Source organism: Falco biarmicus, chromosome 9, assembly GCF_023638135.1.
Source record: "Falco biarmicus isolate bFalBia1 chromosome 9, bFalBia1.pri, whole genome shotgun sequence".
Taxonomy (NCBI): Eukaryota; Metazoa; Chordata; class Aves; order Falconiformes; family Falconidae; genus Falco; species Falco biarmicus.
The window spans coordinates 49357284-49372707 of record NC_079296.1 but is presented as its reverse complement, the minus strand read 5'-3'; the positions used below and the strand labels follow the sequence as shown (position 1 = coordinate 49372707).

The following is a 15424-nucleotide window of genomic DNA, read 5'->3' as shown; positions in this document are numbered from 1 at the left end:
CAAGGTGGAGGAGACCCGAGTGCCAGGAGTGGTTCAGCCACCGCGCTCACTGAAATCTAATCTCCTTGCGGCGGCAGCCAGTAAGAGGCCTGCGAAAGCTATAACTTTGGTGATTTTTCCATCATTAGCCATGACCTCCCTTCTGGCCGTTTACTCCAGTCTCAAAGGATGGGACCATTTCTGGAGGGAAGACCCATCCCTCTGTTCCCTGGGAGGAAATTAGTCTGCAGCATCGCTTGTGCTTAACTTACTATGTTTATAAAAGTGGAAGCACCACCTGAATTTTTCTGTAGGCTCTGCAGGGAAATCACGTTTCCATATTGCGTTATGAGAAATGCAGTGGAAGTGTGCTATGCTCAGTTAATTTTTTTTAATGTATGGAGGCAAAAGAAAATTCAGTTCAGAATGGGTGTATGCTTCTCTCTTTCTATTCAACATCCATAGTGCTATAAATACAAACTGCAGGGTACTTTCAGAACTGCAAGCCTTTAAGACCTCTCAAGGGAGAACATCACACCAAATTAATCTGCCGTCAAGTGGAAATTCTATATTGTTTGCATTTGCCAATGTTCTGTATGTGGCTGTAATTGCACCGAAGCAAATATCTGCTTCGAGTTCTTCACAAGATTAAATGTGGCCAATTGGGCGTAAAAGAGTAATCGAAATGCAGAGCTGCTGCTTTGGATTTGTTGGAGGCATTGCTCATTTTTGCTCTGACACGATGACACCAGGTTCTGGCTTTCCGTTAAAACAGGGAAATGTGGGGAATGCGATTTGGAGCATCGGGTTGCAAGCCAAGAGGAGGACGTTTCTGCCTGGCGCTGCTGCCGCCCTGCAGTGCACCAGTGGGCAGGGTGCCCCGAGTGTGCCCCTCGCTTTATGCGTGCAAGGGGATGGCTGCCTTCCCTCTGGCCAGCCGTGAGGCTGCCCGTGGCTGCGCCCCAGGGTGCGGCACCCAGCTGTGACCTCCAGTATTGGCTCCTGAGGGTTTCATGGTCTTTTGAAGTTCTGAGTATTTGCCATGGATTCAAAACTAAAAGGACGTGTGAAGGTCCCAGCGAGAGCCTCCACAGCTCGTACCAGCGGGAGCCCAAGGTCTGAGCTGGATCCTGACTGGTGTCACCATGTCAGACCAAAGGAACATGTCAGCTTGCAAAACCTGGAGTCTCACCCTAAGCCAGCTGGATGTGAAATGTTAAAGATTTGCTTAAAAACCTCATGGTTTCTTTTGCTTTTTACTAGTTTAGCCTTTTTCCCTCTTGCCATATAAATGAAATTATAAGCAAGTAAAAAGTCTTTTTTCGAGTTGACTGTGCTGCCTTTTAATTCTGCGTGAAAACCCAAGTGCTCCCTGTGCCCTGCCCAACAGGTAGTTAAATAAACAGGCCCAGGTGGGCAAAACTGGCAGTTTGAATCCTTCTTTATTTCATTTTCTTTCCAATTAGCGGGCTTATCCAAAAAACACACACTGAACTCCTACCAGCTTGCTCATGCTCAGCCATTTCCCAAGGAACTTCTCGGTGCAGCTAGAAAGCAGTCCTGACGGCATCCTTGCACTGCCTTCAGTGAGGGCAGCATCCCTCGGTCCGGTGCCGGGAGAGATGCCCCCTTGGCACTAGCAAGCCTCTGCTCCTCTGCCTTTCCCCCTTCCTAGCTGAAGGTCCAGCTCCCGAAGCTGCTTGAGGAAGCCAGAGTTGGGGCAGATGCCCCTGCGTGAGCGCACAGTCTGAATCGCGTCAGCGAGGGACATTTCTTCACAGATCATTAAGAAAGCGAGGACAAGAGTTGCAGATCGACTGATTCCCATTGCACAGTGAACTAGTACTTTGCCTGGAAAAAGGAGAGACAAGCAATTATGCCAGGAGGCCAAATGGTGGGGTTGATCGTGCTGGAGCAGAGATGGAAGGGTGCCGATGCTGGAGCTCAGCAAGCAGGTGTGCTCAGCCCTGTGGAGCAGACCTGGTGTAGTGCTGTTTGGGGAACCGTGGGGTTTTTAATGGCTGAGGAACAGAAAATTCGTAATTGTTTTCCAAGGTCCATGATTGCTTGTTTAGGCTTAACTGTAAGCCTAACTTAGCCCTCCCGCCCGGCCTGCCATCCCCGGTGTCCCTGCTTGCTCATGTGTGGCTTTGGGAACGATGTACTTGCTGGCAAAGCTTCAAGTCGTCATACTTGAAGGCCACGCTCCGGGAAGCAGCCTTGACAGGTCGGTTACTACCCGAGGGCCTGGAAAACGGGGATTTCAAATGTACAATGCTCAGGAGTGCTTGCTGCTATTACAGGAACACTCCTGGTTTTCCACAAGCTCTTTTTTCCTCGTTGCTTAGGGCAGTAATGCATTCTGAGGGTGCTAACTGCTGCCCAGACCTTGTTGGAAGTGTATGAGAACACGCTGTTACCATTAAGAGCAGCTCCTCTTTGCATTTGCCATTTGCACCAGCTTCCTTAGGTCTTTTTTATTTCTGTAGCCTACCCTGTACATCTATAGTCAGTGTCCTTCCCTAATGCCTTTGTCTTCCCATCTGTACTAGGTGACCACTAGAAAAAACAATTTATGAAATGGTTTTAGTTCCCCAGAGGTTTCAATGAGAGGTGTGCATCTTCATTAAAGGATTCTTAAATTAAAAAGAGTTATATCATGAGTCCTTCCACACTGTAAGTAAGCCTCTGGGAGGACCTGCCAGGGATCCAGGAGTATAGCTCCCTCCTCTCCTCTGCTCTGCTTTTGGTTTTGCTGCTGTGATCCCTAATGGAAGCAGCCTGAGAAACACAAATCTGTATCATGAGTGCTTCCTGGGTTTCTAGGGTGTGTCTCTGACCCATGCTGGAAGGAGAAAAACATTTCCCTTAAACAGTCTTCTGTGACATTAAAGGAAATCTTGTCAAAAGGATTGCTTTTGGATGGAAAAAAATTAGGTTTGTAGTTCTTTCCCTCTGGATGTGAACAAAGAGCTCATCGGGAACCTGAAAACCTGCACCTTGCAAATACCATGAAGTGCTTCAACAGGTAGTTAAATGGTATGATTCGATGAGAATTTTTTAATTGGAAAAAATCTGCTGCTGTTCTATACGACTATAGCCATGCCTGAAAATTTTCAAACTCTCTTGTCCTTTGTTGCACCCAGATCTAGTCTTTTCTAGAAACCATGGCTCAGCAATTGGGCGTTATTAAAGTGACCAGTGATCAGAATCAGATTTGAACTTCTGATCGCCTGATGGGCAGCTCTGTCTCCCATTAAGGCAGCTGAAAAAAATGTCGTCTTCACTGGAAATGTATTCACAAGTTTAAAACAAAATATTTCCTTCATATTTTTTTTAATTTAATTTTTTTAGACTTTCACATTTGTCGCCTGTTGCTTACTAATTGTATAGCTGTACAAATTTCTATTCAGAAAAAGAGGAAAATTAGTAAAAGCAATCCCTTGTTGCTGCTTTTTTTCCCTTTGGAGATGGAATAAACTATCTCAGATGCTGTAAAAATGTAAGGAGGGGTAGAAAGAATGGACAGCTTCTCAGGGCTAGCTCCTTGTTTTGTTTGTGCTTGCAGCATCTTAATTTCTCTATTACCAGGGAAGGAGACAAAAATACCCTTGCTGGATGACGAGCCTAGATCCAGCCAAACCCCTCGGTCTGATTGCCCCCATCTCCCTGGGTGTTAATTCCGGGTACTTTGTGCACAGCTTTTACTCTTAAATCCCATTTTGTTTGTGACAGAATATTTATTCAGCAGCCGTTCCACTTCTGACTAACGATGATGGCATAGCCACGTGCTCGGGTAGTGCGAGCATGTGTTGTAAGAACCTGCTCTGGCCGACTGGTGGGGAGAAGTGTTGGATTCCACAGTCGATGTGACACAGCCACCTTGCGTTATCCTGGCATGAGAAATCTGAGCTCAGCCCTAAAGATAGACCTGTCTTCAGTAGAAATAAAGGGACAAATATAGTCTCCAGGGAAGTGGTGAAAACAGCTCTGGTGACAGCAGACTTGGACCGGGCATCGAAACCTTTGGGGGAAGGAAAAGGCTTTTCCAACGCAATGTCAGTTTTGCAGCGTTAGAGGACCACTTGATTTCTGCTGTGTTTTCCCCTTCAGATACAGAATTTACTGAGCTACCGATGCCGTTATTCAAGCTCAGTTGCATCTATCTGTCAATTCCATTAACTCCATGGGGATTCTTGGAAGTGAAGTCCTACTTTTTATCAGAATATGGAGAAACGCTTCGCACCCTTGCTTAAATGATAATGCTAATTTAATTTTCACTAGACTTTATTTTTCCCATGTGCTGCACTATCCATAGCCTTCACGCCAGCCTTGTGGGACACGTATGCTGTATTATCCTCCCCAGAGGAGGCACTTCAGACCCAAATAACCCAGGTCTGAGACTTGCAGAGGGAACGTAAGGGAGTCAGCAGCGCAATTTCTCTTTGAGAAATACCGTGAATAGGGCTAAGTCCAAAAGGTCTTTGGAAAAACCCATGCTTCAGCAGTTTGCAGTAGGCCTAATGAAACAGTGGCAGGGACTGGGGACATCCAGACTCACTCACCCAATGCACACCCTATGTAACAGCAGCCAAAGAACAGCATATGCTGGAAAATTCTCTTGGAACTTAACCACTTTTTTAAAAAAAAATTCTTTCTTTTCGTGAAGACTTCTAAGCTACCAGCACTGTACGACTAAAAGAAAAAAAAATTATATTTATGGTTTCAACTGCACCAGGACGGGGAAAAATAAAATAATTTAAAAAAAAAAAAAAAAGATGCCATTGATGGTAGATTTGATTTTGAACCACTAAATATTTTTAAATTCAATCCAAAGTTGGCCAGAAGTTGGATAGGGGGCAGGAGATTTGCTGCTCTGAACCTAGTTTTTGTAAAAGTGTTCTTGGTTCTGTTTTTCTTCCACCCAGGTAGAGCCTATCACCTTGGAAAATGCTCAGCCCCACCTGCAGTCCGGAACTGCAGACCGAGGTGAGCACAGGTATGGACGCTGCCGTTAGATATTGCTGCCTGACGTGGTTTTGTTGGGGGCACAGAAAGCAGAACAAATTCCACACTCCCGCTTGCTCAGGCTGGCTCTCTATCATTTTATATAGAATTGTGACCAAGAGCAGGAGCACAGTGAATTTTCCACCCTGCTTTTCTGCACTTCAGAAGAGTCCTCCTAGATCAGCAACTAGCTTGAGAAGGTGTCTCAGCAAAAAAATGGACAAGTACCAACTATTGACCTTGGACCTAATCTGCATGGCGCTCCGATACACTTGTTCCCATGAGGATGCAGGTATATTATCTCTCTTATGCGTGCATTATCTGTTCTGCATTGTTAGCCTTTGTTTCACCATGCACAGAGGTTATGGTTATGATAAATGCTGGTATGCTGACAATGAAATGACTGTTTGTTGTAGATAAATCAGTCATGTGAAATGACTTAATTAACGTAAAATTGCTCTAATGAAAGCAGATTTAAATTTACTATGTGATTATTTGTAGCAGGCAAATTGAACGTTAAACTTGAGTCAGGAGACAAAAGCTGTGTTGCTGTTTGGGTCTGTTCGCAGGCGCAGACCCCTGTCTTTTAGCAGTAAATGGGTTAAGTGACACTGAGCCCACCACGATACACTGCACTCGCCTAGCACGCGAAGCACCCGCACCGCGTGGGCTGGCTGCCGTGGGTTTGATAACAGCGCACTGCATCAGCCTCTGACTGGAGGACGGAGCCTCTGCACCGTCCCAGCACGGAGCTGGGATTCCTGGGTGGCTGCTGGACCACAGCCTGGGAAAGCACGGCCACGGAGGCTGTTGTGGTGCGTACCCTGTCATGGGGTGGGCAAGGAGCTTATCACCAGCTCTTCTGTGCCACAGAATCCGTGCCACAAGCCAACATACTGCAACGCTGCCTTCCCTGCCCCCATTTGTTTTTACATCCAGTGCAAAGAGAAGTTGGACTGATCCCACATTAGAGGGCCGTGTTGCAGCCTTCTCTCTGAGCGTGTAACAAGATCCCTTGGGAATAATGGGATTAACTGAGGAGAAGTGGGGGCACTTAGCTTCTGGCATTATTAAATCTTGCAATCCTTATTTGAAATGTTGCACCGCACATCTCAAGCTACTTTTTGCAGAGGCAGACAATAACTGTCATCTGGCTGGGATTTGTGCAGAACAATAACACTTGGTTTTTAACAACGGATTATGGATATTATAACCAGCTCATGCCTGCTGTAACTCTACTGACATCAAAGGGTTTGCACTAGGGATAAAGTTTGTACATTCAACTTTGTTAGCCAAATTCAAGTTGGGAAATTTGATGTTGTTGAACAAATCAGTCATTAAAATACATAATATCTTATTGTCCTTTTGCTACTCGTCATTAACTGAGCTAAATGTCCTGAACTAGCCCTTGATTTCTTGCAGGATGGATTCAATTTGGCTTAAGATCAGGCTCCAGATCCGTCATCCAGAGTGAACGCCCCAGCTCCCCTTGCTCCATTGAATCCAGCAGAATTATGCCGCTCACCAGGAGGAGAGCTCAGCTGGGCTAGTGGGCCCCAGGGGCTTTGCCACTCCACTGTGGTTTTCTCATCTCCTCTTAAGTTTTAGCCACAATCACGTAGCCAGGTGCAGAATCAGTTGTCCGTTTCTTGATTAATCAAGTGTCTATTTTGTCACAGCTGAAAATAGCAAGAAGCCTACAGAGAGCTGTAAATGGTGGCGCGTCCCTTCTTCCCACACCTCCTGGAATAGGTAAGGGTTGTCATCTGCCGGAGAGTGGGAGGCCAAAAACTGATGGATGTGATGCACCTGCAGCAGAGTCTAGAGCGAGGACCCTTCTCTCCTAAGTTAAGCCGCTTTCATCACTGCCGCCACCAAGGCAGCAGCAGGAGAGGGAGCCTAGCTTCTAATTTGCTCCAGTGAGTGGGAAAAGGGGAACGCCTTTGAGAGGAAGTCGACAGGTGACTTGAACCTCCTTGTTTTAAACCTGTTTGGAGGTCAATGAAAGGAGAAGCTCTCTGCTTGGGAACCTTTCTCTCTGCACAGCGTTAGTGCAATAGATTTTGTGGCATGCTTTCGTCTGTGCTCTCAAGTTGTCTTTCTCTCCCTCTTCTGCTGGACTTTACCAAACCCTGCTGATTTACACTTAGGTTTGGCTGCATCCCAGAAAAATGCAAATTGTACAGATGGCCATGCAAAGGGGCAAGATTGATACTCAAAGTGTTGCCCGTTGAGCATGAGCGTGACGGAGAAGGCCAGTACTTCCCTGACACAGTGTTCCGTGCACTTCTTTGCAGAGTAAGGGGCAGGTTGTACATCTGCATGCTCTTGGCTGAGCCTTCCCAAACAGGTCTGTTACGTGGGCAAAGGAACAGCAGGGCTGTGCTGAAGGAAAAGCAGGGTTCATAAGATATTGCTTAAATGGCATGGCTGCACTAGTAGAGCATGTATTTCTTAATCTGTACAACCAAGATGATGAAGGAAGTCATGCAGGGTGTGATGCAGCTGCTGACTGCTGTGGCAGGAATAGCTCCCAACTAGAAGCATGTGAGTGCACACTCCCCTGCTTCCTTTTGTTCATGCTCTGGCATCAGGGTCTGAAGAAGTTGCCTTAAGAATAAATTCCTTACATCACCAAGGACATACTCTGTTCGGCTAAGGTAGAAATCCAAAATAAATCTGTCCATGCTTTTTTCTGGACTTCTGGTGTAAAGCATCAGAATTTTTCTTCAAGCATGATGGGAGTAACAGTTCTCACTTAATTCTAATGAGTATTTGATTCACAGTTTAAAATGTGTTTGTGCCTCATACAATCTTAACTTTGACTTATCCTCCCAGGTGAAAAAGATAATTCAATTCCATTTAAAAAAAAAAAGATGTTGAATTTGCTTGTAATAGTTAAGCAGCAGCCTTAAATGACTTCTCAATCAAACAGAAGTACCTCGTTACATCCTGAATTTAATATGAACAAGCTTCTTGTCACCTTCTATAAATTTTTGTTCAGCATCACTGGTTATAATAAATGCCAGTTTTTCCCTTCTTCTAAATGATGTGAGTAACAGTCCTCTCCCTGTCTCATCCCTGTATGGGTCATGGGTATTTAGCTGCTAAATTTCTGTACCTCAGGAAGTTGTGCTTCCAGAACATCTTGTTTATATATTTTTCTAAACTGTTGCACTTTCCTTAAAATGATGAATGTCAGCAGCAGCTGGAGTGTATATGATTGAATTTCACCTTGTCTCCATTCCCAGAACCCTGCTTCCATATGGAGTTCAGTAAAGCAATATCTAAAAGCATGGGAGAAGGGATAAATATGCCTTGAGTCCTAACTTGTTCTGCATTCATAACTTTCAGTATTTGGGCATGCATCTTGCAAAGCACTGCTTTTGTTTGCTTTTGTGGCCACCACAATTCATCTATTGTTTTTTGTCTTTTGTCAATTGATTTGGAACTTAAATTTAAAAATGCATGAAAAGATTTTTGGATGTTATCTTTCTCTGGAGCACCACCAGTAACAACTTCAATTGCAAATAGCATGTGCTGTAATAGAAATGGATGCAGATCCAAATTCCCCAAAGTGGTTTTGAAATCCAAACACAGCCCTCAGTTGCGCAAAGGCAAATAATTTCTAATGGGATGGGTCAAGCCCTCCAAACAGCAGTAAGCACTGAGGCGTCTAGGACAGAGGTCTGTTATTTTCAGTGACTGTGTCTCCTTTTTGTGGCTTGTATGGTGTGGGTCAGATCTACTAGCTGCATGTGATGAAGCCAGGTAGTTAGTGGTTTAGGACCCTCATTGATAATAGAGTTCACCGTGACGCAAGCAAAACAGTTTGCTGAGCGTGTAACTGTTCTCTTAATAAATCGCTTGCTTTTGAGTGGGCAGCTGTACAGTTGTGTGGCGCAGTGGAGACTTCCCTTTCTGAAGGTTTGTCCTTAATAGTAATGATCCCCCCGCTAGCCCCAGGCCTGTGGCATTGTACGTGGCCCATATTTCGTGAGTCCAAGGATTTTGGGGGTTATCTTCCTATTTCAAAGTTTAACTACGTCCAGCAACAGCCTGACATTATCTCCTGGCCGGTGGTGTTGCTTAGGTTTTAGACAGAATTCCTTCCCAGCAAGTTTTTCCTTATCTTGTGTTTGTAGGACTGGGCCAGACTGTAGCATTATAGTTGATTCTTCTTACTCAAGTATGATGCTTGCCCTTGTCTTTTTACCCCAGCCCAGCTTTTATTTTAAACCCCTTCGCTAATTAGAAAATATCAAGTGTATGTGCCTCCTCCCAGGTCAGTGTGTCCCTACAGGTAATAAAGATGACTTGCTATTTTGTCTCTTGCTGATGAATAGCACTAGGCGTAGGGAAAACCTCTTTAAAAGCCCGTTCAGCACATCCTTCCCTGTTTCAGGGGAACTCCCAGTTCCTGTGGGAGTTCAGGAGGCAGGCGTGATGCTACTTGGTTTGGGTACCTCCATCCTTACCCACATCTGCAGGTAGCCGCTTTATGCCAAAAACCATTTGATAACTTGCCCTACTTGGCTGCTACGCAGAAGATATGCAGCAGTCACAGATGGTCTGGTTACCTCTTGGGGAGTTCAGTGCTGCTCTTATGTATCGAGCAACGGGGTAGAAGTAAATGCTGAGATCAAAGTTGGGGTTGTCCTCTGCTTCTACTCCATAGTAATCCACAGGCAGGTCTTTGTAGAACTTGGGTCCAGTGTCGATGTGAAAGCGCCCGGCAGCAGCATTCACAACATGGGAGATGCCCATGTGGCGCAGCTGCGCTTTGTCACGAGCGACATACCTGGAAGAAGGACAGTGAGTTATATTCCCCTGCTGCGTTACAACGTGGCGTACAACATGCTGCTGGTGGTGGGGTTTGTTAAAACCACATGAAATTGTAGTGGCTGTTTTCTGACAGGTTGATCGGGTCCCAAGTGTCCACCAAAATGCTTCAAGACAGAAGTGACTCATTAAGAAACTGACTTTTACATGCCCTGCTTTTTTCTCCCAAACATCAGTTTGAGTTCTTCTCAACTGATAAAAAATAAAAAGGTGGTGGTGGTGGTGGTGATATTTCTGCACAAGCCAAGAGTTTTCTGGTTTGCTTTCTCACCAAGTCACCTTTGCTGAGCATCCATCGGTTCAGGGGACTGATGCCATCTGGCAGTGTGAGGAGAGAATGAGGCTGATACTGTTTTACCTAGCTCTGGCATGACTGCCTGCAGTACCGATGCCATGGCCCCACCAGGCTCTTGCAGCGTGGGACTCCTGTACTAATGTGGGAGGAGAAATCGAGAGGGGGAGTATTTTTTTGGATACTTAGGATGCCTGTTCTCTATGCTACAGCATCCAATGTACAGTTCAGCCTTGCTCAGCACTTAGACTTACTGCGAGGGGTCCCTGTATTAGTGCCTAGCTCACTTTTAAAGATAACTAGTGGAAGATTTGGGGGGAAATAGGGTGGGGGCTAAGAGTTGCATTAAGACCTTCAACCTTTCCCTCTCTCTTACAGGTCTCCCACGTAAAGGTTTGGCCAGACTTCATCCACATGTCCCGTGGGGTGAGTGCGTGTCCAGAGCATGCGCCGCAGCTCCTCCAGGGACGGCGTCCTGGCCCTGCTCTGGCTGCCAGGCATCCGGCTTGAGGCGCTTCTGATCCTGGGGCGCAGTAAGTCCCCGCTGCACAGCGAGTCCCAGGCCATCCTGAAAGGTGGAGGGCAGATGTTCACCACCAGCCAGAGACATTTCCAAGGTCGCCCTCTCTTCCTCTCACCTTCCCTTACCCCCTCACGAAGCTTGCCCACAATTTACAGCAGTAAGCTTTTTGGGGCAGACGCCATCTCTCTCTTGCCTACGTATATGCTTATCTCAGCAGAGGCCGTGACTGGACTTGGGAATGCCGTTGGAATCTGAACAGTGATGGTCCAGCGGCTCTCACAGTCCCATGTCATGGTTCAGACAACAGTTTCAAAGCCTGCACTCCTAAAATAAAGTTCTGTATTATTAGAGCAAATTGGAAGTGAAAGCTTTTGCAAACTGGAAGGCTCGGGGCCTCAGCAGGCTCATTTTGACCTGACTACTCAACCTTTCTTTCTAGGTATGTCAAACAGTCGATTAAAACTTCATGATTTTGGAAGATTTTTTTTCGTAGGCAGTGGGAAAGCTCATGCTACTGCCTGGAATTCTAGACGCTATTATATTACCGCAGTAAAACAGCCCAGCCCTTGATACGCCAGCACGAGAGTTCTGCTTTCGAACGGAAAAAGTTAATGCTACGGAAAAGGTATTGTGTAAATGTAGCTACTCACTGAGTGCAGAAACAAGTCACTGATGTGCTATGCTGAGCTTTTCCTTAACCATGTAACTAGAACTTCCTTATATATACTTATTCTGACTTATAATTTACTCAACAAACTGATCTGAGCCGAATAGAATTGGTCATTCAAAAATCTTATGCGCTGGTTAAACGCTCTTAATTGTCACCTTCAGCAGGGGGAACGCTGTAAGGAGTATTTTGGTTCTTTCCGATGGTTGTTACCAGCCATACTGGTTGTCCTCATGACAAATGCTCATAATAGAGAAAATCTGCGTGAGGAAGTTACAGTGATTCCAGCTGCCATTCATCTGAGCATTAACCTTTTTTTTATAATGGTTGTTTCATTTGCATTCCTCTCCCCTCTGCCCCTTCCAAGAACTATCCCATTTCTGTTCTTGACGTAAGTGCTCTAATTACAAGGAGAATCACTTTTTTAGGCAGCGGTTTATCTCTGGAATTACTCTGTTCCCATGTGGTACGTTACTTTTGAAACAGTGGTTCCTTGTGTTAGCTATAGATTTGAACTGTTGAGAGGCCTTTTTAAGAAGGAAATAGAAATTGTATTTTTACCAGAGTTCTTTTTTAAGAAAATATTAAATTTATATATTTATTTTTTTTCTGTGTTCTAAGAACTAGTCGAGCATCTGCATTACAGAGATATAAGGAAGCCTGTCAACTCATGCAGCTTTAGAATAGAAGCGTCTGTCTAGGGCATGCGTGAAGTTGTAGTTAATGACTCAGTCTTGCTTGGGCACTGCCTTACTGAATGTCGTTGCATAAATAATTTGAGGGGTGGCTTGGGGCAGAACGGTCTAGAACAGCAAACCTGAAATCTTCCGTCTTTCTGCTGAACTGTATCTGTATCGTTTACGAAGAGGTTGTATTCATGTTCAAGCACCTCCATTTACAAATTCATTCAAACACTAACTGTGGTGGAAGGGTTTCCTAGCTTCCCATCAAGGTACTTCCAGTAGCCCTAAGTTGCATTTTGCTGTCCCTTTGTTTAAAAATATGTGTCTTTGCATGCACAAAGACAGAGTCTGAAGACGAGCCTGCTTTGGGAGGTCGTTGCACCTTCATATTAATCCACTGTTTTGCTGATGGAGAAGTGGAGCAACTAAGTCCCTGAAGAGGCCACAGAAGTGGAGGAGGGAAGCACGGGCTGTTGTGTCAGTATTAGGCCGCTGAAGGTTGACTAGGAGCCCCCCTTCTGCCGTGCATGTTGGGTGGCTTCCCTTGCCACCCAGCTGCCAAGAGGGGCCCTCTGTTATTTCAGTACACCACCTTCTGCCACCTTTGCAGGCAGCCTTGTCCTCTTGAATACAGTAAGTTTGCACCAAATAATGATGTTCCCAGGATGGTCTTGTATTGTTTGTGTTACAAAGAGCTCCACTGTGGAATGTGCTCCCCTCCCAAATGTGCATATCTCCTCCAGTGTCAGCTTTTACTGTGAAAACAAAAGCAGATGTTCTTGCCCATTTTGGATGGCTTTATGCAAGAGGAGGCATGGAGGAATTCCCATACTGGAACGGACAGCTCCCATCGCCTTCAATAGTTTCTTTGACACCAGCCACCCCAGTGCCCACTGTGCCCAGTCTGCCTAGCTCCCAGTGGTGATCTCAGACACCAGCCTGGCTCCTCTGGTCCCACACAGGAGGTCTGCTACCAAAATGGGACCCACGTTTCCCGTGTGCCTGACCACAGGGCCATCTGCCAGTTCATTAAATGCTTTCAAGAATAACAGCCTCCTCCAATCCTTCCCACCTCATAATATCTGCAGCAAATGTTCCCCTTTTTTTGATGTATCTCATTCCTTGCAGCATGGCTAACGACCACTCTAGGGCAGATCTCACTCCCCATAAAGTTGCTTTCAACTGGTTTGGTCTTTTTCCTATTTACTGCTGCCTCTTATCCCTTCCTCTTGCCCCCTCCACTATATAAATACTTGGATTTTCGTATTACCTAGCCCCAGAGGACTGAAGGCTGATGGCAGCCGCACTTCCCTGTAGGGTTCATGGGAGTGGAGAATTAGAGGGCACTGCCCCAAAGTCCTGGAAAGGTTGCAGCGTTCAGGCTGCCGTTAGGATGCAGAGGGACTGGCAGCAACTTGCAAAGCCCTGCTGGGAGTTGTGCTTTCCAGGTCCATATCTCCATCCCTGTAACAGCTGGGCCGATAACTCTGAAGTATAGCACACCTTAGGAAAAGTGCTCCCGGGAAAAGAAGGTAGCATGTGCTACACAGACATTGAAAGTTGTGGGAATAACGGTCTTTAGAAGAAGTGTGTGCTTCACAGTTATCTTAAGGTGGTTTCAGCTTGTGCTTGCATTGGTCTTGTATTATAGCTAAGGGATTTATTCCTGTTGAAACACAAGCTGCTGATGCTGTGTGCAAAACTTATTCCATCTGCATCCTGGTCGCATTTTTTCAACTGAAGAGCAGCATCAGTTCATGTAAAATCTATGTCCAATAAAAGGGAAGGACTGGAGTTCAAATTTCAAATGTGAAATAACTGGAACTAGCAGGCTGTGAATGATTCAAAAGCAGAGAAGTCGCTGTCGGACTATCCAATTAATATATTGAATAATGAACACACTGGAAAAAATAATAGCTTTCCATAGAAAATTTACAGACAGGAAAACAAGGCAATTCTTTCCTGAATAAATGACTGCTCATTTCTAGCATCAATCTTAACATTTTTAACTCACTAAATTTATATATGCAAGTGTCACTTACTGAAATGCACATATTTAAAGAAAACAATGCTATGATTAAAATTTTGTGCAATGTTTTATGAGGAGCCTGAATAGATTAAAACAAATTAGTGTGAAAGGAAAATGATTATATGTAATAATGTGGTGGTTCTTCATTTTTTAAATATGTTTTTAATGATTCTCGGCTCAGTTCCTCTATTTGCTTTTTGGAGTGGATCTGTTTCTGTGATGTGTGTCGTATGAACGAGCACTGCAATTTTAAAATGCCGGTTTCTGAATGATACTCGTATTAAATGTTTCTGATCTTTGCCCTGCTGGAGTTGTATTGCAGTAATTATTCAGTCACGTAGGAGAAATCTCACCATTATATTTAGATGAATTTTGAATTGGTTTGTACTACAACGGTAATTGTATCTGAACTGTGTAATAGAATTTCCTTAATTATGACTAGCAGGAGAATTGCAATCAAAGAGGTCTGTCGCAGAGCGGGAGGTCATTCGGATGATCTAGAGTGACCTGGCGTATGGCACAGGCCACCCATGTCACCGTGCCATGCCTGCGTCTGTAGCCACCTTTCTGGAGACCCATTAGTGCTTGGCTGCAGTGGGGCTGAGCCCCAGCCGTGGGCCCCTACAGACGGGCCGTCCCAGGAGGGACCCTCTGAGAGGTCCCGCAGCGTGGCTCCTCCCGGGCTGTTCGGGCTTGCTGCCTTCCCGGCAGCGAGTGCCCCTGCGGACTGCACACCTGTGGGTGCTTTGGTGGCGTTTGAGTTCATTTGGTGACTCTGGTTTTATCCATGACGTAACTCAGCGCTGTGCTGAGGAGAGGGCCTTTGGAGACGGGGATCCCGTGACAGGCACCTCGGTCCTTGGAAATGTGTGCCACCTTGTCTCTAGTTTCTCCAACACCACAGTATTTCATTAAATAAGAACAAACTCAAAAGTCAGTGTAATTCGACAGCTAGGCATTACACTGGTACGAGATCAAGCGGAGAGGCTGGTGTGAAGGCTGGGAGGTGGGGCAATGCGAAACCCTGCAGCGTGAGGCTGTGGAAACTCGGGAGGAAAAATCAGCTCTTGTGTCTAGGATATTTAGTAGAAAGCCTTTGCATCCTCTGCTTTTCCTTGCATTTTCCAATGCCAAGATAAAGGAGGGATTTGAGAATAAGATAATGATGCTGGTGCTCTCCATTCAATGGCCTATTGAGTTTTTCAGTCTTCCCAGGTGTTGTATTGGCTTCATGCATGGATACAGCACAGCCATTTTCCTCTGCCTTCAGTAGAAATATCTCTGAATTTTTAAATCCTGAGAACAGTGTGCTTTACATCCTGTTTTTTTTTCTCAAGCTGGTTTGTGCTGTAACCTTGTCATCTCAGTGAAGCTATCAGTCTGACTGCACTTCAAATAGACT

At 45.4% G+C, this 15424-nt stretch overlaps 1 protein-coding gene across 1 annotated transcript; it reads right to left on the bottom strand.

The window, feature by feature from the left end:
- Positions 1 to 1409: 1409 nt before the first annotated feature.
- On the bottom strand, positions 1410 to 10702 carry LOC130155140 (dual specificity protein phosphatase 13-like). The gene is made up of 3 exons (XM_056352106.1): positions 10497 to 10702; positions 9567 to 9787; positions 1410 to 1830 (listed from the first exon to the last, which is right to left on the bottom strand). The coding sequence occupies exons 1-3, from the start codon at positions 10685 to 10687 to the stop codon at positions 1616 to 1618; spliced, it is 627 nt and encodes a 208-aa protein (XP_056208081.1). The 5' UTR covers positions 10688 to 10702; the 3' UTR covers positions 1410 to 1615.
- Between the last annotated feature and the right edge of the window lie 4722 nt (positions 10703 to 15424).

Excerpts from the sequence above, each read along its gene's own strand:
- LOC130155140 (XM_056352106.1), bottom strand. The coding sequence starts at position 10,687 with ATGGCCTGGGACTCGCTGTGCAGCGGGGACTTACTGCGCCCCAGGATC. Across the intron at positions 9,788-10,496 it reads AACCTTTACGTGGGAGACCT|GTATGTCGCTCGTGACAAAG; the intron begins GTAAGAGAGAGG and ends TCCTTCTTCCAG. Across the intron at positions 1,831-9,566 it reads AGCACTGAACTCCCCAAGAG|GCAAAGTACTAGTTCACTGT; the intron begins GTAACCAGACCA and ends TCCTTTTTCCAG.